Source organism: Podarcis filfolensis, assembly GCF_964270895.1.
Source record: "Podarcis filfolensis genome assembly, chromosome: 3".
NCBI lineage: Eukaryota > Metazoa > Chordata > Lepidosauria > Squamata > Lacertidae > Podarcis > Podarcis filfolensis.
Window position 1 is genome coordinate 63,845,667 of NC_139606.1, and position 21,319 is coordinate 63,866,985.

The 21,319-nt window shown below is 41.9% G+C and overlaps 1 protein-coding gene across 1 annotated transcript in view; it reads left to right on the forward strand.

Annotated features, from left to right (window-relative positions):
* The first annotated feature begins 3,362 nt into the window (after positions 1–3,362).
* The window catches only part of UTRN (utrophin), a 317,035-nt gene continuing 299,078 nt past the window's right edge, over positions 3,363–21,319 (forward strand). The window contains exons 1-2 of the mRNA XM_083607527.1: positions 3,363–4,003; positions 6,717–6,882. Of these exons, the coding sequence (XP_083463653.1) occupies positions 6,810–6,882 (73 nt within the window). The 5' untranslated portion in view covers positions 3,363–4,003; positions 6,717–6,809. The remainder of the gene's footprint in view (positions 4,004–6,716; positions 6,883–21,319) is intronic.

The following is a 21,319-nucleotide window of genomic DNA, read 5'->3' on the forward strand; positions in this document are numbered from 1 at the left end:
ACATCTTCCTATGTTCTTATATTTGTCACTGGTGAAAGTTGCTACCGGTGAGAGGGCAAAGTTTAGGGTTGAGGCACAGTATAAACTGGTTCTGGTATAGACTGGAACACAATGTGATTGGGGGACATTATTGCTATATGTTTAATATGTACCATAGCTTCTTAAACTTTTATCTATTCTTATAGTTGCTGGAGGCTGATACAATGCCCTCAGGGGTTCCCTGGTAATAAAGAAGAGTAGTGGCTCAATGGTAGAGTACCTCCTTTGCATGCTGAAGATCCCAAGTTGAATCTTTGGCATTAACAGGTAGGATTGGGAAGGATCCCTGGAGATCTGCTGGATAGACCAGTGATGGCTCAATGTAAGGAAGTTTATTATGTTCCGAAGTGCAACACTGAGCAGGTTTTAGTAGGGTAAATGCCTAATTTGTGCAATTCAACAAAACAAGTTTCCTTCTCTTTGGGAAAACAAATCAGTCACTGTTCAAGACACTGATGTTTCTTTTTTTTTAAAAATAATTTTTATTAACTGGCCAATCACATCAAATTAAATCACATCACATAAATTCCAAATTACAAAGCCAAATTTTTAAATTTTATTGGGGGAACCCATACTTCAAGATCCAAAGGGGGATTCAGATCATCTTCTTATTACTGCGTTAATGTCCAAATCAGTCCAAACAAAATTCATAATTCTATCCAGTCTTATCTTGGTGTTTCCACATCATATCTTGTTCATATAATTTCTATTTTTCCTTTACGATCTCTTCTGTTAGTCTCCTTAAGCCGATAAGCAAAATAATAATCCTGTGTGGATTTCCCGTTCCTCCACTAAGTCCAGATGGTTTCCATATATCTCCTTCGTAGATAGCATCACTCTTTCCATCATAAATTTGGCATTTGTCGCTCTTAAGTCCCACCGAGAAGTTGATCCACGATATGTAAACAACTCTATTTCTCTCTTTCTCCTCCCAGACCCAAGAGCTCCAACAATGCCTCCCAAAATGGCGACGGCATTTTTAACTGCGTCATTCCAAAACTCTTAGCTTTCCAGCTTCATCTTGAAACATTGCTTTGGTTCGAAAGTTTATCTCCACACAGCCTTAAATCCACAGCTTAAGTCCTTAGTTTCTGACTCATTAGGGGAGGGGATTCTTGTTAAATCACATAAGAAAAAGGAAGGCAGGTTTTCCCCCCCTCCCCCCTCAGTCATACCGTATCTTGACGTATCTTCTCATATTTTATTCTTGTCTTGTTATCAGAGATCTCTTCTGTCAGCAGCAAGACACTGATGTTTCTATCTTGATACTGCTCTATCACTACGTACTGCTGTATTACAATTCAGTTTTAGTTACATGTTCAAATTGCATTTGTACAGAACAATAGATTCGTATCTAAAACTTACATTTGCACTTAGAAAATGGGCATAAACAACAACAACAACAATAGGTACATATCTTGTCTGTAAATGTTCTTATGGTTCTTCTTTTCAAATGCTGGCAGATCTTACAACGAGCTTTAAACAATTCAAAATACTAAGCACCGAGCACTGCATTTCATTATGTGTAGATGAGTCAATGAGGTCTAATTCTTACAGATTTAAGTCAAACAAAAAAAATATACAGTACTGTATTACAGACAAGATGCCAGAACAGGTCACCAGCCTTTTCAGGCCCATAGATACCTATGGATTTTTGAGTGAGTCCTGTGGGTGTCACCCCCACAGCACACTACTCTCATATCAGCATCTCTTCTTCCCAAGAAACTGAAAGAGAAAGTGTACATGTACACACATCACTTTCTGAATAAATCTGGATGAAAGCTGGATGCAGTAGAATTCATCTGAGCCTTGAAAAGCTCATGGGGTGGAATCCAATATAGCACTAAGTCTCTCATTCGGTGACCACGATAATTTTCCTTTGCACCATGGAATGTCCTCTGCCTTTCCTCCCCCTGAACATTTTCTAAGAGTTCCCCCAGCACTCTGGAATAGATTTGGAGAGGGTGCAGCTGATGCACCAGCCAAAGCTGGTGAGAGGCATTCTTCGGCATAGACTCCAGCTTGGGCCTCCATGGTTTCAAGAGAACTCCTAAACTGTGTACCTGTTCCTTTAAGTGCAACCCCATTTAGAACAATTATTCTATATTGTATTGAATAATGTTGCGGCTGAATTTATGTGTAACCCACCCCAGGATTGTTAAATGAGAGTTGGAGTTTATATAATGATAAAACAAACAAATAGCACAGAAGCAGGCAACATAGATTTCCTGCCAATGTAACTGCTACTGCAAACTTTGTAAAATGTGTTTTGAAGAGTTGTAGTAAAAACAGTAACATTAAGAGATGAAATCTGCTACTTTGTATTACTAAATTTACCATGGGCAGACAGTAACTTTCAGTTGCTACAACGTAGCTGTGATTATAGGCCTTGGTTAGTGGTTTCATCTGACAGGAGGATTCAAAATATCAAGTTTTGATAGGACAATTATTGAACACTCTGTTGGCTCTCATTTGTCCAATTATTATATATCAACTACTCATTCTTCCTCCTTTTTAAATGGTTTTAAGTGTTTTCAGTGCTGTTATTAATAGTTATTTATTTGTTTCTTTAATATATATATATACATAGATTGTGTGTGTTTTAGCTGTATTTGTTTTAATTCATGCTGTGAGCCACCTGGGAGAAAGGCAGGATATATATATATATATATATATATATATGCAAGCACAAGGGCATCTGGTGTTTCAAGCAAAGGTTTTGCAAGGTAAACTCTCACTGTGGCTGTGATCCATGCATGCTTCCTCGAAAACAAGGCCCACTGTGCTCAGTGGGGCTTTACTCTTTGGTAAGCAAGCCTTCATAGGACTGTGGCCTCCCATCACACATGCCAGTTCAGTGCCTCAATCCTAAACACGCCCAGCTATGGACTGAATACCCTCTCCAGCACAGCGAGACACACATTTCTGAGCAAGCTAGTCTATGACCTGGCTGCACAATTTCTTAGTTTAACTTTGGGGTAGGGTGTGCCTTTAAGGGAAAGGCAGCAAAGGATTCCAGCTCTGGGCAATCTTGAGTTTCTCCTCCGAAGGGGTAGCAGGTGACACACCGACCTCCTTGGGCGATTGCGGTCCTAGAATCATAAAACTGTAGCGTTGGGAGGGTGGGACACCACGAGGGTCATCTAGCCCATCCCCCTGTAATGCAGGCATCTTCTGCCCCAAGCGGGGCTCGAACCGGCAGCCCTCCTGTCGAAGAGTCCCACGCTCGGCCGGGCGCCCCAGGCACAGGAAAGGGGGTCCGAGATGATTGGTAGGGCGGCAGGCCACGTGACGCTGCCACGCCGCGTTCCCAGAGCTAGAGTGTGGCGCTGCCTGCGCTGCAGCTCCGACGAGGGAAGGAAGGAAGGAGGGAGGGAGGCAGAGCGAGTGGCTGCGCGCGCGCGTTCCAGGAACAAAGTTCCAGGCGCCGCGAAAAAAAGTTCGCTGAGAGAGTCCCTATCCAGGCGGCGGCGTCGTGCAAACTCCAAGTTGCAGGAGGGGCGCAGGCTGCCCAAGTGGCTGAGGCGAGAGGCGAGTCAGGCTGGCTGTATCGCCCGCCCTTCGCAGCCGCGTCCTCCCCTCCTAGCGAGCGAGGAATCCCGGGGGCCCCAGGAGGAGCCGAGGCGGGGAGGGAAGGAGGGCGCGAGGGAGGGTCCGCCCTGAGGGGGCGGTGGTGGGAGAGGCTCTTCCTCCTCCCCCGGCAGCCTCAAGGAGCCGAGCGAGAGGCAGCCTCGGGGCGCGGAGCGAGCAGTTGGGACGCCGAAACTTTCTTTTGGTCCGAGGGTTTTGGTTTAGCAACTTCTTCAGGCTGTCGGCGCTGGGTTTCATTTTACTTTTGTCCCTTTGAGAGGGTGAGAAAGCAGCAGCAGCAGCAGCCCTGCGCGGAATGGAGCCTGTGTTTTGACTTGGCCGGGGCAGCCGCGGATCTGGCCGGCGCTTCTCTCCTCCTGCTTCTTTCCAGCAGGTAAGCTGGTGAATAATTGACGACGCCGAAGAGCGTAATGCGATTCCGCGCAGGGGAGGACAAAAGGGCAGCAGCCCAGGAACCGCTCTCTCGCTCTCTTGCGTCTCCCCCCGCGAGCCTGGTGGATTGGAGACCACAGACAGACAAGAGTTTCAAAGCCTGGTGTTTGGTGAGGGGTTGCAGTGCTCCTCAGGAAACGAGCAGTCAGCTGGGGACAAAACTCTGCAAAGAAGCTGGATGCACGTGGGGATTGGAGTCTGACTCGTAGGTCGTAGCAAACCCCCTTCTCTCTCTCTCTCTCTCTCCACCACCCCTTATGGGAGACGAAGGGGATCACCCAATTCCTTGGTGCTCCTCCTGCTTTTCTTATGCCACACGTGGCAATAGTGGACTTACTGATCTATTTCCAGAAAAAAAAAGAGCATCACTTGAAAAGAGTTGGCAAATTCGTCGTGTGCCATAGGCTTTGGAGGCGGAGAGGCCGCTTCATCGGATAACTTCTTTGGAATGGGATAATAATACAGGAAAGCCTTCCATTCGATTTGGAACATGGGTCTGGGTGCCCAGCTAGATTGTCAGTGGTAGGATGCTTGAAATGCAAGGAGGCTTTAATCACCGAAAGTGTGCGCCACTGTCTTTAACTGTCTTTGCCTCCTCCTTCCCAAAAGAGCATTAACCTTCAGGTACAGCTTTAAAAGCTCTGCAAAATGGTCGCCTGTCTCGCTCACCTTTGGAGTTCTAGGTGCACTCAAAGCTTCTGTGAAACACAAATTTCTCATTAGCTTTTCAGAGATACAAATCTCACTACCTGCATGCATTTTGTGGAAAGGGACTCAAAGGAGGCTTAGGCTAGAGTTAATTCTTTTCCTGCGAAGAAGTGCTAGTGGGTTTGATGGCCCTGGTTGTGCCCACCTATGCATGGAGGAATTGGTGGGTAAAATGAGTAGGGGAAACCACCTGTTGCTTCCACTTGAGGTGGAAGGCAGCTGCCACCTTCTTCCTTATCTGCCTTACACCCTCCAGACACATATGTAGTAGCTTGTGGAATAGTCACTGGTTATTTTAAGGCAAGAGAACAGTGACCTCACTTCTGTTGTTGTTGTTGTTTTTAACCTACTTGGATTTGTTTCTAATTAAAAAACCCTTGCTTGCTTTGCTTCGAAGCAGAATGTGACGAGAGCAGGCGTTGGCTGTCCTGCTTCAGACAAGCTCAGGGTTCTACAGAAAGGGCTGAAGTGGGCTGGCCGTTTCCCTTGAGATTAATGTGTGCAATATCTGGAAAGATGTGTGGACTTGGCATACGAGCAGATTCTGAGGCAAGGGGTCTAGAATATTTCCTGGGCAGAAGTCATTGTAGCAAAAGTACCTTTGAAAGGCAACTAGAATATGAACCGATTACGTATGCTGTGGTTGCTTAAGTGTGCGTATAGTGTGTGTGGACAGCTGGGAAGGGCTGAGAATTTGGGCTGGATGGAATCCAAACTCATTCTACGTGTGAAACTTGACTTTGACAGTTGTACCTGGCAATTCAAGCAGTCACATGTTGAGTGAAAGTCTGAGCAGATTTCCTCATCTCAAGACTCATGACATAATTTGGTCTCGTTTCTTTCCCCCAAGAGACTCATGGAGTGATACTCTTGGAAAGCTGAAGTCCATACCCTCTTTTTATCTTATTGCTTGCATGATGGCCTGCAGCAAATTCCATCTCTCAGCTCCATTGAACCTTAGAAGGTGGCTGTAATACAAATAAATGATGATATATTGTAAACAATTCTAAGCCCTTGGGGGATGGTGGGAAAATTAATACTGCATTGAGGCTTTAGTAGATTAGTATCATTATCTCCTTTTTTGTAGGAAATAAAAGTTAGAAAATAGACAGGGTTCATGTTGAGAGACTACATTGTCTTCCACCTAAAATGTTATATGGCTAAACTATATAAGAGGCAAATAACTCTTCCTCCTCCCTGTAGCTTTCGGAGAGCTAACCAATCTCATCCAGGCAGGCTTTGGAACAGCTGGAAAACTGTTTCCTTCCACATAAATAAGGAAGTCAACCCAGCCACTCCCAAGCTGTGTTCAAGTCTGTGGGCCAGGATTTCTTTAAAGTGGCAGGCAGTGATGAGAACTGTGCTCTTACAAAGTGTAAGGATGCAATCCTATACACATTTACCTGAAGCAAAGTCCCACTAAATTCAGAAGGACTTGTCAGTAAACATATACAGGATTGAATTGCATTTGATTGTGTATGGAATAAATCTGTAAGTAACCTTGTAATGCAGGCTAATTGGATTTTGATTGTGACTTACTAGATATTGCTTGACCTTTGCCCATACACACACACTGTCATGGATACTAAGTTTAAAAAGCACTCTGAAAGCACAGCATAGTACCATGTAATTAAGTGGGTAGTACTGAAAAGCTCAAGTTCTAGAATTTGTCAGCAGCCTCCTTAGGTCTTCCTTTTTTATCCTCTCCTGGAGTCTATCCTCCCATAGACTCTGATTACAGAGTAAATTGACCTTCGGGCATCTGTAAGATAAGGAACTAGTCCAAGGCTTAAAAGGAGCAGCAGCAAATGAGGATTTTTAATTACACAGTTTTAAAAATGAGGAGGCATGGATTGAAGGTATTGAAATAGTTACAGCGATACCTATAAAGTCCTACTTGAGAAGAACTATTTACATGTATTTATTTGAGTGTGTTTATGTTTCAGGTATTACTTCAAAAGCAGGCTGGAGTGTGAGCAGTGTGGACAAAGATTTTAAATAATTCTACTCAGGAATTCTGAAGCTGGGGCGGAAAAAGGATGGCCAAGGTTTTGGATGAAGGACTAGATGGAGGGCGCAATGAGTTTAGCAACATCATTAAATCCCGATCTGGTGAGTTTCAAGCAAAAGTTTCCAGTCCTTTTTCTTGTGAATGCTTCATGGTAAAAACAAACAAGTGCCATTTACTTGTCATAAACAGAAGAGCTGAACTTCATGTTATGTACAAATGCATGTAGTGGTAGCCTGATGGCCCTTTTTGAAACAGGAAAAACCTGTTCAGGGAGCCTGCAGTTGGGAGTACTAGAGAAACAGCACCGCAGGAGAGAGGTGTTTTAACCATTTCTCTGCCCTTAAATGCCCCAGCACCTGCCCCTGAACCATGGGGGATTCAGATGCCTGTTCATCTTGTTTACTGTCACCTTCTCCAAAGCAGGCTACTGGGTTTGCAATATGGTACAACCAGTGGCTTTGCTACTGAAGTGCCATAACCTTCAATAACCCACCCAAACTGGCACTTCTTCTGTTAAAAGTACTCTCTGGCTACAATTATGCCACTTGTCTGTAAATGTAATTTGGTCCTCTAATTCAAACACCTGATGTGTCTGTCTGTCAAAGCATTGTTCTGTATGTTGGATTCCTGGTTCTACTTGAAAAGACTCTTGACGCACCATCATGAAATAAGAGTAATTATAGGCTTCTGTTTTTCTGCAGAGCTAATCATGTCTGTTTTTTTAGGACCCAATTACATTAGGCTTTATTAAGTCTTGTTTGGGCCACTTGTTTGCGGCTTAGAAAACTTACTGTGCACACTGCAAAACGCCTTTTAAAATATTTGTGAAGTTGAAGGTAGTACGTGTCTCTTCGGGAGTTCCCTGGGGCTCTAATTTAATGCCTTACCATAAAACCAGAATTGCAGGACTGGTCAGGGCAGGGGGGGAAAATGTTTTGCACACTTGGGAGTGTTTTTTCTTCTCTGTGCAGTCTTGGACTGTATCTTTCATGTGGACAGGGTATGATTGCACATACTTTGAAAGAGCCCACTTGAAATTCTGTACTCCCTCCCGTCTGCTGCATCCATATATCTCTTGCCATGCACAAGTTATTTAAGCACTGCACACTTTTCAGAATGGGCCACAGGGCCGTCTTTAGCATATGTGCCACTGGGATGCCAAGATCTGCCCAGCGCCTCCAAATTCAGTTTAGATCCCAAATTAACTTTTATTATGCCTTATGTCACTATTATAATTTGAAAAATAGTGCTCACACCTGTACGGCTCCAAAAGGAGGTTTTTTGTGTGTGTTTTGTTTAAAACCAGCTTTTCTAAAGAAGAGAAAGAACACACTGGGAGTCGGTGTAAAGACTCCACGCATGCGTTTACGGTCGTAGGGGGGTGTCTGAAAGATGAGACGGGCCGGCATTGTGTACATGCGTGGGAGAGTCATCTCAGGCAGCCTTTCATTGTGAGAGTAACCTTATTTCTAGAGGAGCTGGGAGAGCCCTCGCGCATATACAAGTTCTTCTTCCGGAGCCTGTGTGCGCTCCTGTCGCTAGATAGGCACGTTCTCTTTCTGTCTGTCTCTCCCTCTTTCCTGTCACTTCCCCTCCTCCCGGCTTTGGTGAGTGAGACTTTCCAGAGAGTTCTCTCTGCTCTTCCGCCTGACGTCCCCCCCCCTGAATTTGGCGCCTGGGTGCCCCGCACCCCTTGCACCCCCGGGTAAAGATGGCCCTGATGGGCCACAATGGCATCTTGTCAGTTCAATTGTTGAAGAATGAGAGCATTTCTCCCACTGCCCCCAGTCAGCTCACTTTCAAATACACATATATGTGGTTTGTCTTATCACACAATTAGCTGGGTATAGGAAGCAATTCTGTGATCACTATTTTGGGTCACATCTGAACCAGGGCTTGTTATGCTCCCAGTAAACCATGTCTAGTAAATCAAGAACAAACCTATAGATCTCAGTTTGCCAGGAGTGAACCAAATCACAATTCCAGGTTTTGATGTAATATGAAGTTAGGGATCATGGTTTGTTTATGTGCAGAGTGAAAGCGCCCTCTTAGTAGCATTCATGGTATGGTAAACTCTGAGATTGGCAGGTATTTGTTAGGTTTTTAACTTCTGAAAATAATTTTATTTGGAGATATCCTTTATGTGCATATTTAAAGATTTATCAGCATACTTCATTTTTTTGTAATTCCTGAATTAAAAATACAAGCTTTAACTCTTGAACTTTTGTGATGTTAATAAAATTAGGTATATAAGCTCTATACCAGGAATGGATAGGTGCTGCTATACGCCAGCTTCCATCATTCTTGACCATTGGCCATATTCCTGTGGTTGATGGGTGTTGGGATCCCCTTCAGAAGTGGAGGGCCAAAGGTTCTCCATTCCTGCTGTATAGGGAGGGATTATTTCTGAGTAAACATGCATAGAATTGCACTGTGCTCTTGAGCTGACCTAAACAGAAAGTCAGCTACAGAAATCACTGGAATTGGGCCTGCCTCTTGTATTTACCTTTTGCGAATTTTCCTGAATCTTAGTTATTTATTACTCTGCATACCTGAGATAGGAGCAGAATCTGGGAGAGGGATTTCTCAATGAAAAGGGTGCAGTTCTTCAAAATACACTAGTCAACAAATTAAAGACTTGTTGTCAGGACTGGTATTTGTGTTTTTCATCTTAATTGCTCCAGGAAGGGAAAAGTGCTAAAGAGAAGGAATACTTGTGCTAGTCCTCAAATGGAGTGTTACTAAAATGAAATAACTCTATTCTGTAATGGATAATGCAGAATAAAAGGTATAATTATACTATGATTTGTATTTTGATAATGATCTCTATTTCATTTGGGTGATATTCAACCAATCATACTCTACATAGACACTACATAGACTCTACATAGACATAGAAGTTACTTGCCCATTTATTTTAATGGGTCTTTTCTATGTGTGACTAATGTTGGATTTTGCCTTCTGTCAGTTGTATGTTATGTACAAATGATCTAATAAAAAAAGTTGCTTGCCCTGGTGCAGAGGGATAAATGTTTAAAAGTCTTTCGAAGATAGTTGTACACTTTCCCTTTCGTGAAGCTACATTATATTTTAAAGGAGAAAAAATTGTTTATCTGTATTTTAAACAAGCACACTAAATTAAGATGTTGCTTTGGATACCAAGAATGTTTTCATAACTTCAAGGCCCAAAAGCCAGTAATATAATCCAATAGTTTATTTTGTTTTTCCTGCTGGAATGCCAGAATTTTAGCTAGAGTGCAGTGCAAAAAGAATTCAACTAAAATATGTTACAGGTGGGAGTATTGTTTACTCTTAAAATTCTGAACAGTGACTTCTATTTCTAATCACATTTATTTTCAACTCATGGTGCTAATAATCAATAATCTTCTTTAGGTAAAATTAGTAGCAGATTACTAGTTCACACAACTCTTGTATCAGTTGATGTTGACATTACTTTATCCTAGATAACTAATGCTAATGTTTGGAATTCCCATGTCATATGAGGTGCCTTGTTTGACCTTGGCTCCATAACCTTCCCAGCCATAATCTATTGTTTCTTCCACAGAAAGTCAGTGGGGGCCATTATCTTGCATCTGGCAAGGTCAATGGGCTGCAGTTGCAGCATGCAGTTCACTTATGTAGGGAAAAGTAAAGCTGTGCTGTCTGTTAGGCGTTCACAACAAAGCTGCAGCGCCCTGTTTCTCATGTTGGCTCACTAGAAGTCTCTAGGAAGTCCACAAGCAGGGCATGGACAATAGTTCTCCTACACTATTGTACCCAGCAGGCTGTGTCTGAACCTGGAGGTCCCATTTAAATATCATGGCTAATGACACTTTGTTCTTTGCAAATTTTGCTAAGCCCCCTTTAAAGCCATGTAAGCCAGTGGCTATCACCACATCTTGTACCAGTGAATTCCTTAAGTTTTGCATTCTGTGAAAAAGTACTTCATCTAAATCTATTGTTCTGAATATATTGCTAGTCAATTTCATTGGGTGAGCCCAAGTTTTCGTATTATTGGAGAAGGACAAAAAGTTATTTCTAATCATGCTGTAACATGGTTGAGAGTTGTGTTCAACTCTTTCATTTTTTCTCTTGTTTCATAACTACACCATCACCACTTCCTAATATACAGGAGATATATATGCGTGTGTGTGTGTCTGTGTGTGTGTATATATAGGAGTGCCTGCCGTGCTCTGGTCCATGGGGTCACGAAGAGTTGGACACGACTAAACAACAACAATATATATATATATAACGTGTAAGAAGAAAACACAAAAAGCAAAAGTCTCGAACTATTGATTGGAAGATTGGCACACACTTGTGCACTGCCTGGTAGATTTTTAGGCGATTTAGAAATTTTAAGTAGTCCATTGGTGCATATTTCCATGTATGGTGGGATTGCCCTAAAGTAAAAGCATTTTGTTATTAGTTTTTGCTAATAAAATAACAAAGCAACAAGCAGTAGTCTTTACAGAATATTTTTACAGAAGACATTGTAGACTTACACTGCAAGGAGCTTTTTGGGCATATGTTAAAGCTGCAAGGATTGCTATCTGGGCTTCTCAATCTGGCTATTTTATTATATCACCATGTTATTATAGAATTGTAGAGTTGGAAGGGACCCTGATGATAATCTAGTCCAACTCCTTGCAGTGCAGGAATATGCAGCTGGCCCATATGGGAATTGAACCTGAAACCTTCGTGTAACCAGCACCATTCTCTAATCAACTGAGCTATCCAGGCATATGAATGACTGTCAGTAAAACTAATTTTTATGCTGTTTACTGTTATATATTAGTGTTACATTTTATTTTCACTTGTTTGTGAGCTGTCCAGAGAATATATGCTTATATATCATTGGACTTAATAAATTCAGTTAAAATATGGTGTTTATGACTCCTGTGACTTTTCAAGCAGTGATTGAACGATCTCTTTTTTCCAAAGACTTTGTTTTTGTATTTTTGAAAGTAGTAATACAATCTCTTAAACACCAAATGTTCATTATGTACTCAGCAGCCAGGAGGTGTAGATTTTTTTTCAATGAGAGAGCCATGACTTAGAAGTATAATACGAATCTGGAAGCCCTGCAGATATCGGAGGTGGTTTACAGCCTACTGTTCATATGTTTTCCGCTATTTGTCATCCAAGGACCTTGTAAGATCACTGAGTGACACCCAATGATGCCTGCCCACTTGTACATTGGAAATTTGCTTGTGCAACAGGACTGGTTTCTCTTCTCTCTCAAGGCATTCCCTAGATTTTGGGGGGTGTGCTGGGGGTCTCCAGTGGGGAGGACAGAAAGGAGAAGCCCTGTTACTTGCTTGTGCTGGATCTTACTTGCTGAAATTATTATTTTACTAAGGCCAAACTGCCATTCTGTAACTAATAATTTATGTTTCGAAAGTTTTAACGCATGCACTGTTGTATTTAATAACTTCTCTTACTCGTCCTGGAATGTAATGGACTTGTGAGTTTAAATCTCTACTGTGAGGTATGGGTAGCATTCTAGGATAGACTGCTGATGTAATTTTGGTTATTACATTCATCAGTGTTAAGAGATTTTAAAATAATAATAATAATAATATTTAAACTGCCAGGCACGATCAACTTAGTCTTACACTTTAATTGGCTTTTCTATCTTTACTTATGCAACAAAATAACAATTTTGTACTGCTTTGCTTGTTAATAGATATAAATGTTTATGTAATTCAGCTTTGGTTTGCAAAAAATGCACAGCGAGGAGACGGCAATAGAAATATACCTATAATTTTAAAGAATTGCGTAGTTTAGAATAGGAGATATGCTTTATAGCGTATGCTTGAGCTGACTTTTAACCTATCAGGAATTTCAGTTGTGATTATAGATTTTAGTATCCAGTGTTGAAACTTCACTGGTGCAAAGGTCTTCTGTGTGTGTGGGCAGTGGAACTTCTTCTCCCTCAGCCAGTCCCTCCACCTACTGTGTGCTCTCAAAATCACCTCTAGAAGACACTCCAGAGCAGATTTTGGGAATGTACAATGGAAGGATACAAAACGGAAGTCGCATCATGCCAGTGGTACTAACCATGTGGAGCATTCAGTAAAACCCAATGGCATATGCCTCAGTTTAAGTGTGGACCTCACTAGTACAGTCATACCTCGGGTTACAGACGCTTCAGGTTGTGTTTTTTTTGGGTTACGGACCCTCCAAAACCTGGAAGTACCAGAATGGGTTGCTTCTGGGTTTCGGCGGTCGCGCATGCGCAGAAGCGCTGAATCGCAACCCGCGCATGCACAGACACGGCGCTGCGGGTTGCGAATGTGCCTCCCACATGGATCATGTTTGCAACCCGAGCATTCACTGTATAGGACGGTCTAGGTAAGAAATAAAGCAGTTCTGGTTTCAAGAGACAAAGAGAGGTGGCTTGAATACAGTGGTACCTCGGGTTACATATGCTTCAGGTTATATACGCTTCAGGTTACAGGCTCCGCTAACCTAGAAATAGTGCTTCAGGTTAAGAACTTTGCTTCAGGATGGGAACAGAAATTGTGCTCCAGCGGCGTGGCAGCAGCAGGAGGCCCCATTAGCTAAAGTGGTGCTTCAGGTTAAGAACAGTTTCAGGTTAAGTACGGACCTCTGGAACGAATTAAGTAGTTAACCCGAGGTACCAGTGTATTGGCTTCTATGTAAAGGTGACAGTGCAAGTTCTGCCACTTGTGTAGTCTAGCACCGGGGGGCGGGGGGAGATTGTTATTTGGCCTCAGGAAATTTCAAAGTCCACCTTTGTTATCTAATATACTTCCTTGACATCTGTTAAACCTTTAATAATACCAGAACCAGGAATGGCAACTGTTTCCCTAAAGGAAAACCCCATACTGCAGTGATATGCCCAATTTCTGGAGAGTAGGATTCCTTAAAATCAGTGTACTGTAATTTACTTCTCAGTAGAAATGCTTAGGATCACACTGTTATAATTTTAATAAGCTTTTTAAAAATCCACATTAGTTTGTATCTTCAAACATTCCAGAATATTTATTGCAGTTCATAATAAAAAGAACAAATATGGATTACTATGGAAGAATCTTGGTTATGCACTCCTCATATTTGGTACAATTAATATAAAGAGGACATAACTAAGATGCTTTCATGCTAATATGGATTCACATTCTAATATACTCTTTGTTTTCAATTTAATATTAGGTCAATCCATTCTTGAGCTTCGTTAGATGTGTGACCATTGCCATTCTTGAATGAAAACTCTTTATTTGCCCTTATCTTTGAAAATTATTCCCACCTACTCAAACTTCAGGGTATTGTTTTGCTTTGCTTTGTAATGCTGGCTGCATTTAACTTTGTTGGGAGGAAAGGAGTACTGTGTTTAATTAGTACTTCAGGATTGCTGAGTGAGTGGGAGAAAGCATGGGAGAAACAATTTAATGTGGGGAAAAAGCAGAACAAATTTACTGTGGTTAAAACATCAATTTCTAGTGCTTGTAGATGCTATGCTCTTTTGAAATTTGCAAAACTTCATGTATCAAATACACTATTCTACCTTCGTTGTGATGCTAGTATTATGCAGACGTGTAAAGATCTAATATCGGGGATTATATATATAGAGAGAGATTGAACACTTTGGAGTGTTATTATTTCCATAATAGTTATGTGAGGTAAGTTATGCTGATATCTGGTAACTGGTCCAAGATGATCAAGTGAGTCTGAGAAGTGACTTAAAAAGACACAAAATTGTGTCTTTACTCTCCCCCCCCTTTGTATGCCTCGTTTTCCTTCTTGAAGGTGTGGTTTTGAAAATAATAAATGGGAATAGAATATTGAAGCAGTTGAAAATAGTGAATTTTAAACAAGTGCCCCTTCTTAAGGATATGACTTATAAAAAGCTTCTTTGTTTTAAAGGCTAAAGAAACTGCTGGTGATCACTGCCCAACAGGAAGGTTCTCTTAAATAGCAATTTTAGATGTCTTGAAAGATAAAATACACAGCACTAAAGCAAGGAAATGCCTGGCTAGCTGCATCAAAGAGTTCACTCTTTGTGGTCTGTTCAAACAAAGGTTCCCACCTGTGGTTCGTGATACTGAGCAATATCCACCTTGGTTGGGAAGGGGGAATGTGTAGGCAGAAAACTAGAAGATCAAATATGAAGGTAGAATAGCTAATTCAAAGGTTTCCACTTTGTGCTACCTGGGTTAACTACTAAGGGGACAACCATGTTTGCTTTTTCATGTGTCTGCCCCTGCCAAATATAAGCAGGAGGATGGGGAACAGTCTAAATTTTACATCAGCACTCTAGAATGTAGTATCTTAAAAAAAATCTGTTGACTTATTTTTAAAATTTCCTCTTGGGTTTTTTTTTTAACCCCTGGGAAGATGCCAGTCACAACAGTTTCAGACTCCAATAGCACAAGAAAGTCCAGTGTTGGTTGTAATTGCATTTGCCCTTTAAAAAAAGTCTTCATGAAAGTGGACTAAAGCCTCAAAATACGATGCTATCTGAAGAGTTCACCGATGAGAATTAAGTTCTTCTGATTTTTTCCCCCTTGACACTCAAACAGTTGCTGTTGATAGTACTAGCTGCCTTGGCAGTTGCATGCTATTGGAATACTGCAAGTGAAAGTGAACTTGTCACACTCTCCAATTAGTCAGGAAGCATTTCCTGAAAATTTAACACCAGGCAACTATATGAGGGGAGTTCCCATGTTTGTTCATAGAACTTCAGCGTCTCGCTAGCTGTGTCTGACTTCCATTGGATATGCAAATTCTGTCAGTTGTATCTATTCAATATATAGATCAGCTAAGGGAAAACGCCACCAATAATAAAACAACAAACTACGTTCATTTGCTTTGAAATGGTTTATGATTCAAACTGTCTGTGTGCCTTGGTGGAAGTAATACTAGCTAGTGATTTTTGTGGCAACAAGTCACCTGGACTTTTTAAAGAGATATTTGGCAGGCTTGGCTTGGGCCATTAACTTAACTAAAGAACTCTTTTTCTACAGAAGAGACAGGAAGTCTGCCACCCTCCCAATGTTGTTGTACTATAAACTTTCTCATCCCATACTGTTGACCATGCTGGTTGAGCCTGATGGGAGTTGAAGTCCAACAGCATTAGGAGAGCCCTGGGCTCCCCATCACTATTCTACAGAATTTCATCTTGCAGATATAAAATCATAGGCTCCCCTCCCCCAAATCTGGATCTTGAGACATGGGATCAATTGCTTGCCTTTTACTTTTCACACCTGTTTATTTAGTTACACAGATTTGAATGTTTGTCTAGCACTGTACTGATTGCTGTGTGCGTCATGTGTTGCAGGAATTGGTCTAGTTCTGCTAGGCCTTGGCTAGCAGTGGCCTGCAGGATGAATAGTGAATATTTCTGATGTCTGAAGTTCCTAGTTCTGTAGTTGCTACTGGATAGCTGTCCTTTGAGTTTGCAGTGCTGGAGGCTACTGTTACCTTTCCTTGCAGGTTACGGTGTTTTCAGGCTTTTTTTTGTTGTAAAGTTAATACTTCAATAGTTACGGTGTTGAGAATAATGCCTTTTTTATCTTTAATGAGTGAAAGTGAGATTAGAGTTTTCTGATACACCAGAGCAGGGATTTTATGACTAGTGTTGGCCTTTCTTTGTTCCCTTCTCTCTTTTCCTCCCTCTTGGTGGTGTAGGATTTGACACTTCATCAGACTTGGAAGAAGGCCAGATCTGCATGGGACATGGAGTTTGAAGTTGCTATTGAGATATATAGTTTTTGTGTTTATTTTTATCTCCTTTAAAAAATGCACAAGGGAGAGAAATTGCTATGAGGGAGGTGGGGGGAGGGAGGGAAACAATGAAAGTAGGTGGAGACATTGAAGGAAAGAAACACATCATTTGTAGGCACAAAATTGTAGTTGGTGAGAATGGAAAGCTACAGGAAACATGTAGGTACATATTGTAAATGGTTTGCTTTTTTCACACAATGTCAACATGTGCTCTAATTCAGCAGTAGGGCTGGGCGATATATCAATAGATCGTCCAAAACCATTTTGAAGTCCATATAAGACCAGTTTCATAATTTTTGACCTGGCAATATATTGTGAATCATGGTGTGTTTGTGTGTGTGTGCACGTGTGCATGCACCCTATGCAAAAATCACAATGTGGTGTAAACCATGAAACCAGCCAATGCTTCTCTGGATTCCAGCAGCCCCTGTTAACTCTGCTAGCTCAGCTCTCGCCTACTCCCTGTAAAGGTAAAGGTAAAGGGACCCCTGACCATTAGGTCCAGTCGTGACCGACACTGGGGTTGCGGCGCTCATCTTGCTTTATTGGCCGAGGGAGCCGGCGTACAGCTTCCAGGTCATGTGGCCAGCATGACTAAGCTGCTTCCGGCGAACCAGAGCAGCGCATGGAAACTCCGTTTACCTTCCCAATGGAGCGGTACCTATTTATCTACTTGCACTTTGACGTGCTTTTGAACTGCTAGGTTGGCAGGAGCAGGGACTGAGCAACGGGAGCTCACCCCGTCGCGGGGATTTGAACCACCGTCGTTCTGATCGGCAAGTCCTAGGCTGTGTGGTTTAACCCACAGCACCACCTGCGTCCCGGGTCAGCAAATCACAAAAGCAGGTGCCAGCAAAAGTCACGATGCAGGAAAAACCATGAAGCTAGCCATCATCGTGATATATCAGTATATCATGATGCTTGGCTGGTGATATATCACAATGTTGAAAACCAGATATTACTCAGCCCTATCCAGCAGAATAGGAGAAATGGAAAATAAGATTGATGGTTCTCCAGTCTGTGGCTTATAAAGCACACTTCAGCTTTCTCTATCCTGTGGCCGACCATTGGTTCCTGTTTACTTCTGAACTTGGAAACTGTGTCTTAACTCCTGTTTATGATGGAACTAGGATCATTTCCAATGACTTGTTCTCAGGCTGATAACCATTGTTTATGTCTGAACCAGGTCTTTATCTATATGAATTCATTTTACTGGATTGTGCTTTTTGAAACAGCATCTTTCTCATGCTATTGGTCAGTTTTTCCTTGCTGCCTCCTGTGTCTTCTCAAGCTCTTCTTTCCCACTCCTTCAATCCACTATCTGTGAGAGAAGGAAGTGGTTTCCATGGGGGGGGCAGATGGCCAGAACAAACTTGTGTTTACTCTGTTGAACTATAACAATATGAAATAACAAATAGAGAGAACTGTAACTGGGATTCTTGCATGTGAATGCACTGGAACTGTGTGAATTGGTTTCTTAAGTATAAATTCATGTTATAAGCGGTTTTACATAAGTTCTATTATGTGCACAACTCTAAGTCCTCCACACTGAAATCCTACTTGAATTCAGGCATTTGAAAAAGTATTACATTTCTATCAGCATGTATTCTTCAGTGCCATCACATTAAACACTTAATTCTTTAAGCCTCTTGCACCCAAATAAGCCACTTCGTCCATTCCTACCAGCTTTGTTCTTTATACATGAGTCTTGAAAACTTAAGGTTGTATGTTAAATACTCCGTTCCAGCTTTGCATTTAGAGAGGAAGGGTGCAAAGAATGTATGAAGTGGTTTGTTTTGAATCTATCATATAAAAAGCAAGTATTTTAAACAACAAAGCACTTCATATGGTTGCATTAAAGAAACTGCGAACTACTAAACTGAACCTCAGTCATAAGCTGGTGGGTTTTGTTCACCTCAGGAGGTAGTGGTAGGTTGCCCGTGTCCTGGAGGTAGTGCTTAACTTGTTTTAAACGGGATGGCAGTCTCTGTAAAAGGTTAGGTTTGCAGCCAGGGGTGCTCATAGATCCAGCTTTGTCATTTAGAAGCCCATGGGATATCTGTAGCAATGCCTTGCCCCTGGTTGCAGCCTAGCTGCTATATTTTAAAGTGTGTGGACAATCTTCAGAGGCAGCCTGTGTAAAACATGTTGCAATGTTTGCTAATCTGGAGGTTAGTAGAGGATACATAGTTGTAGTCAGGCTGCTGCTTATTTACTTAGGAATTTAATACAGTGGTACCTCAGGTTAAGTACTTAATTCGTTCCGGAGGTCCGTACTTAACCTGAAACTCTTCTTAACCTGAAGCACCACTTTAGCTAATGGGGCCTCCTGCTGCTGCCGCTGCGCCGCTGGAGCACGATTTCTGTTCTCATCCTGAAGCAAAGTTCTTAACCTGAAGCACTATTTCTGGGTTAGCAGAGTCTGTAACCTGAAGCGTATGTAACCTGAGGTACCACTGTACCTTGTTCTTCAATACAGATGTCTGGGGCAGCTTCTAATATAAAAAAAATGTTGAGAAATATATCCGAAAACGTATCTCTCTATCTCCACAGCTGTTAATATCTGTTTTTGTTACCATTTTGAAGGAATATATGCTTATTATATATATGAGACCTGCGGGAATAGGGCAGTATATAAATTCAATTTAAAAAAATATTACTGACTTGCTGAAATATGGTTTAGTAAGCTATGCATATAGAACTGAACTTGCCTAGTGTGGTATACCTATGGCATAGTTCGCCCTGTTGCATTCTGTTCCTTTCTGTAAACTGTGAAGAGGAAGCTGTGAGATATGTGTGCTACAGAGTAAGTAGTGGCGCATGAGGCCACATGTTATTTCACATTTCCCTTTTTCAAGCGGTGCTAGAAGGATAACCTTTCAAGCAGCAACACATGCTGTGATTCTAATCTAAAAAGGAGTTTTAATGATTCAGCCATGTTACTCTGGTAGCCTGAACAAACCCATAAGGTGCAGCTTCCTTTGATGACTTCCTTTTTGTTATTTTCTTGCCATTAATCTGGTTCTCATTGAAGAGGAGAGTTAAAAATGTTGTTGTCCATCTTTCCTCCAGATGAAAAAATTGATAAAACCATGGCAAGCTGTAGCCAGGCAAAAAAAAAAAAAAAAAAAAAAAAGATATATCACTCTACAGGGAACCTTATAATGATGATCTGAAAAGGTGAGAAGACAAACAGTGTTCTTATGGGTGGGTGTCCTGTGCATCATGCAAGCGTTGGGCCAAAATATAAAAAAGCAAAGGCATGAAATCATGTTATAGAAATTACAGGAAACTGTAACGCAATTTGGGGCAAGGGGAAATTACAGAAGACATATCAGTTTTTGTAAGTATTCTAGAAGCAAAATAAGGGCCACCTGTTACCTGTACATCACTATGTAGAGACGGTGGCAGAGATTCAAAGATGGCTGTGTTCTACCTCTGCTGTCTGAGCGCCAGTTGCTGGGCATCGCAAGTGGCATTCATGTCCTCCTTGCAGGCTTCCTGGTTGGCCCCTGTGAAAACAGAATAGTGGACTAGATGAGTCTTTGCCTGATCCAGTATGGCTCTCCTGATCCTTTTAAGCCACAGAAAACTCTTTGTTTGACCCCTCTTAAAGTAGGAAAGATATTCTGATGCAAGGAAGGAGGGAATGGTGAAGTCACAGGTCAGGATCATGGAGTGTGTGATGCTAGCAGTCCTTTCTAATCCATTTTTACTTGGATTTGTACAATTGACTTTAATGGGAACTTCTGCCAAGCAAGTTACAGTTAATATTCCAGTCGTATAGTCTGAATTCGTGTCAGCAGTCCTAATCTTTCAATGAAGCTTTGTTAAGGAATTAATTTAGGAAATTTCAACCTGACTATCAATCATATTTGAGACTTCATAGAGAACAGAGTGTACCCAGATGATTAAAAGTACAAGTGTGTGTGTGTGTGTGTGTGTTATACAAAAGAAGAAGAAAAACTGCTGTTTTAATCTGAGATAGCCGTTCACCAGACCACCTAAGAGACATATATGCAGGCTACTTTTTCAGGCAACACTATTACGGGGCCTAAGGATGTCACCCGCAACACCTGCAACCAGATACCTCACTGGACAAATAAACTGATGCAGGCAGAAAACATACACACTCTTTTGCTGCCTGTGAGAGCAGGTCAAGCAGGGGCCAGGATAGTGCCAACCTGCCCCTTCCTGATTGGTCCTTTGGAGACCTGCTCCCTACAGAATAGTGTTGTGCATTTCCAAATTAAGTCTGACCTCACTTAGTGGGTGTCCTTCAAATGAACCCCCACCAATTTTATATTTGGATTTGGTTTATTGCAACACTAGTGTATGAAGTCTTGGCCTATGCCTAGTACCTTCTTTATCATGTCAGCATGGCCTGCATGCTCTCCCGGCTTCAGCAAAAGGAACCCGAAGCCTTTGGAGCGCAGCGCAAGTTCCCACTGCGCTCCAAAGGCTTCAGGCGGCTATCCCTGAAGCCTGGAGGGCTTTGATGATATGTCCTGCTTTTTTATGCTGTTTGTGGCTGCTGTGCTGTGTCTTGTGAGGTTGTGATCTGATTTGTGTCAGTTTTCAGTCAGGACTCTCACTTTCTGTGGCAGCATTGGAGCTCTCCATCCCCACCATAGTTCTTGCACTAGTATAGCTATTGTATTCCATTTACATGTTACAGTCTGGAGGGTAGGATTGTCATCATACTACAGTGGTACCTCGGGTTAAGTACTTAATTCGTTCCGGAGGTCCGTACTTAACCTGAAACTGTTCTTAACCTGAAGCACCACT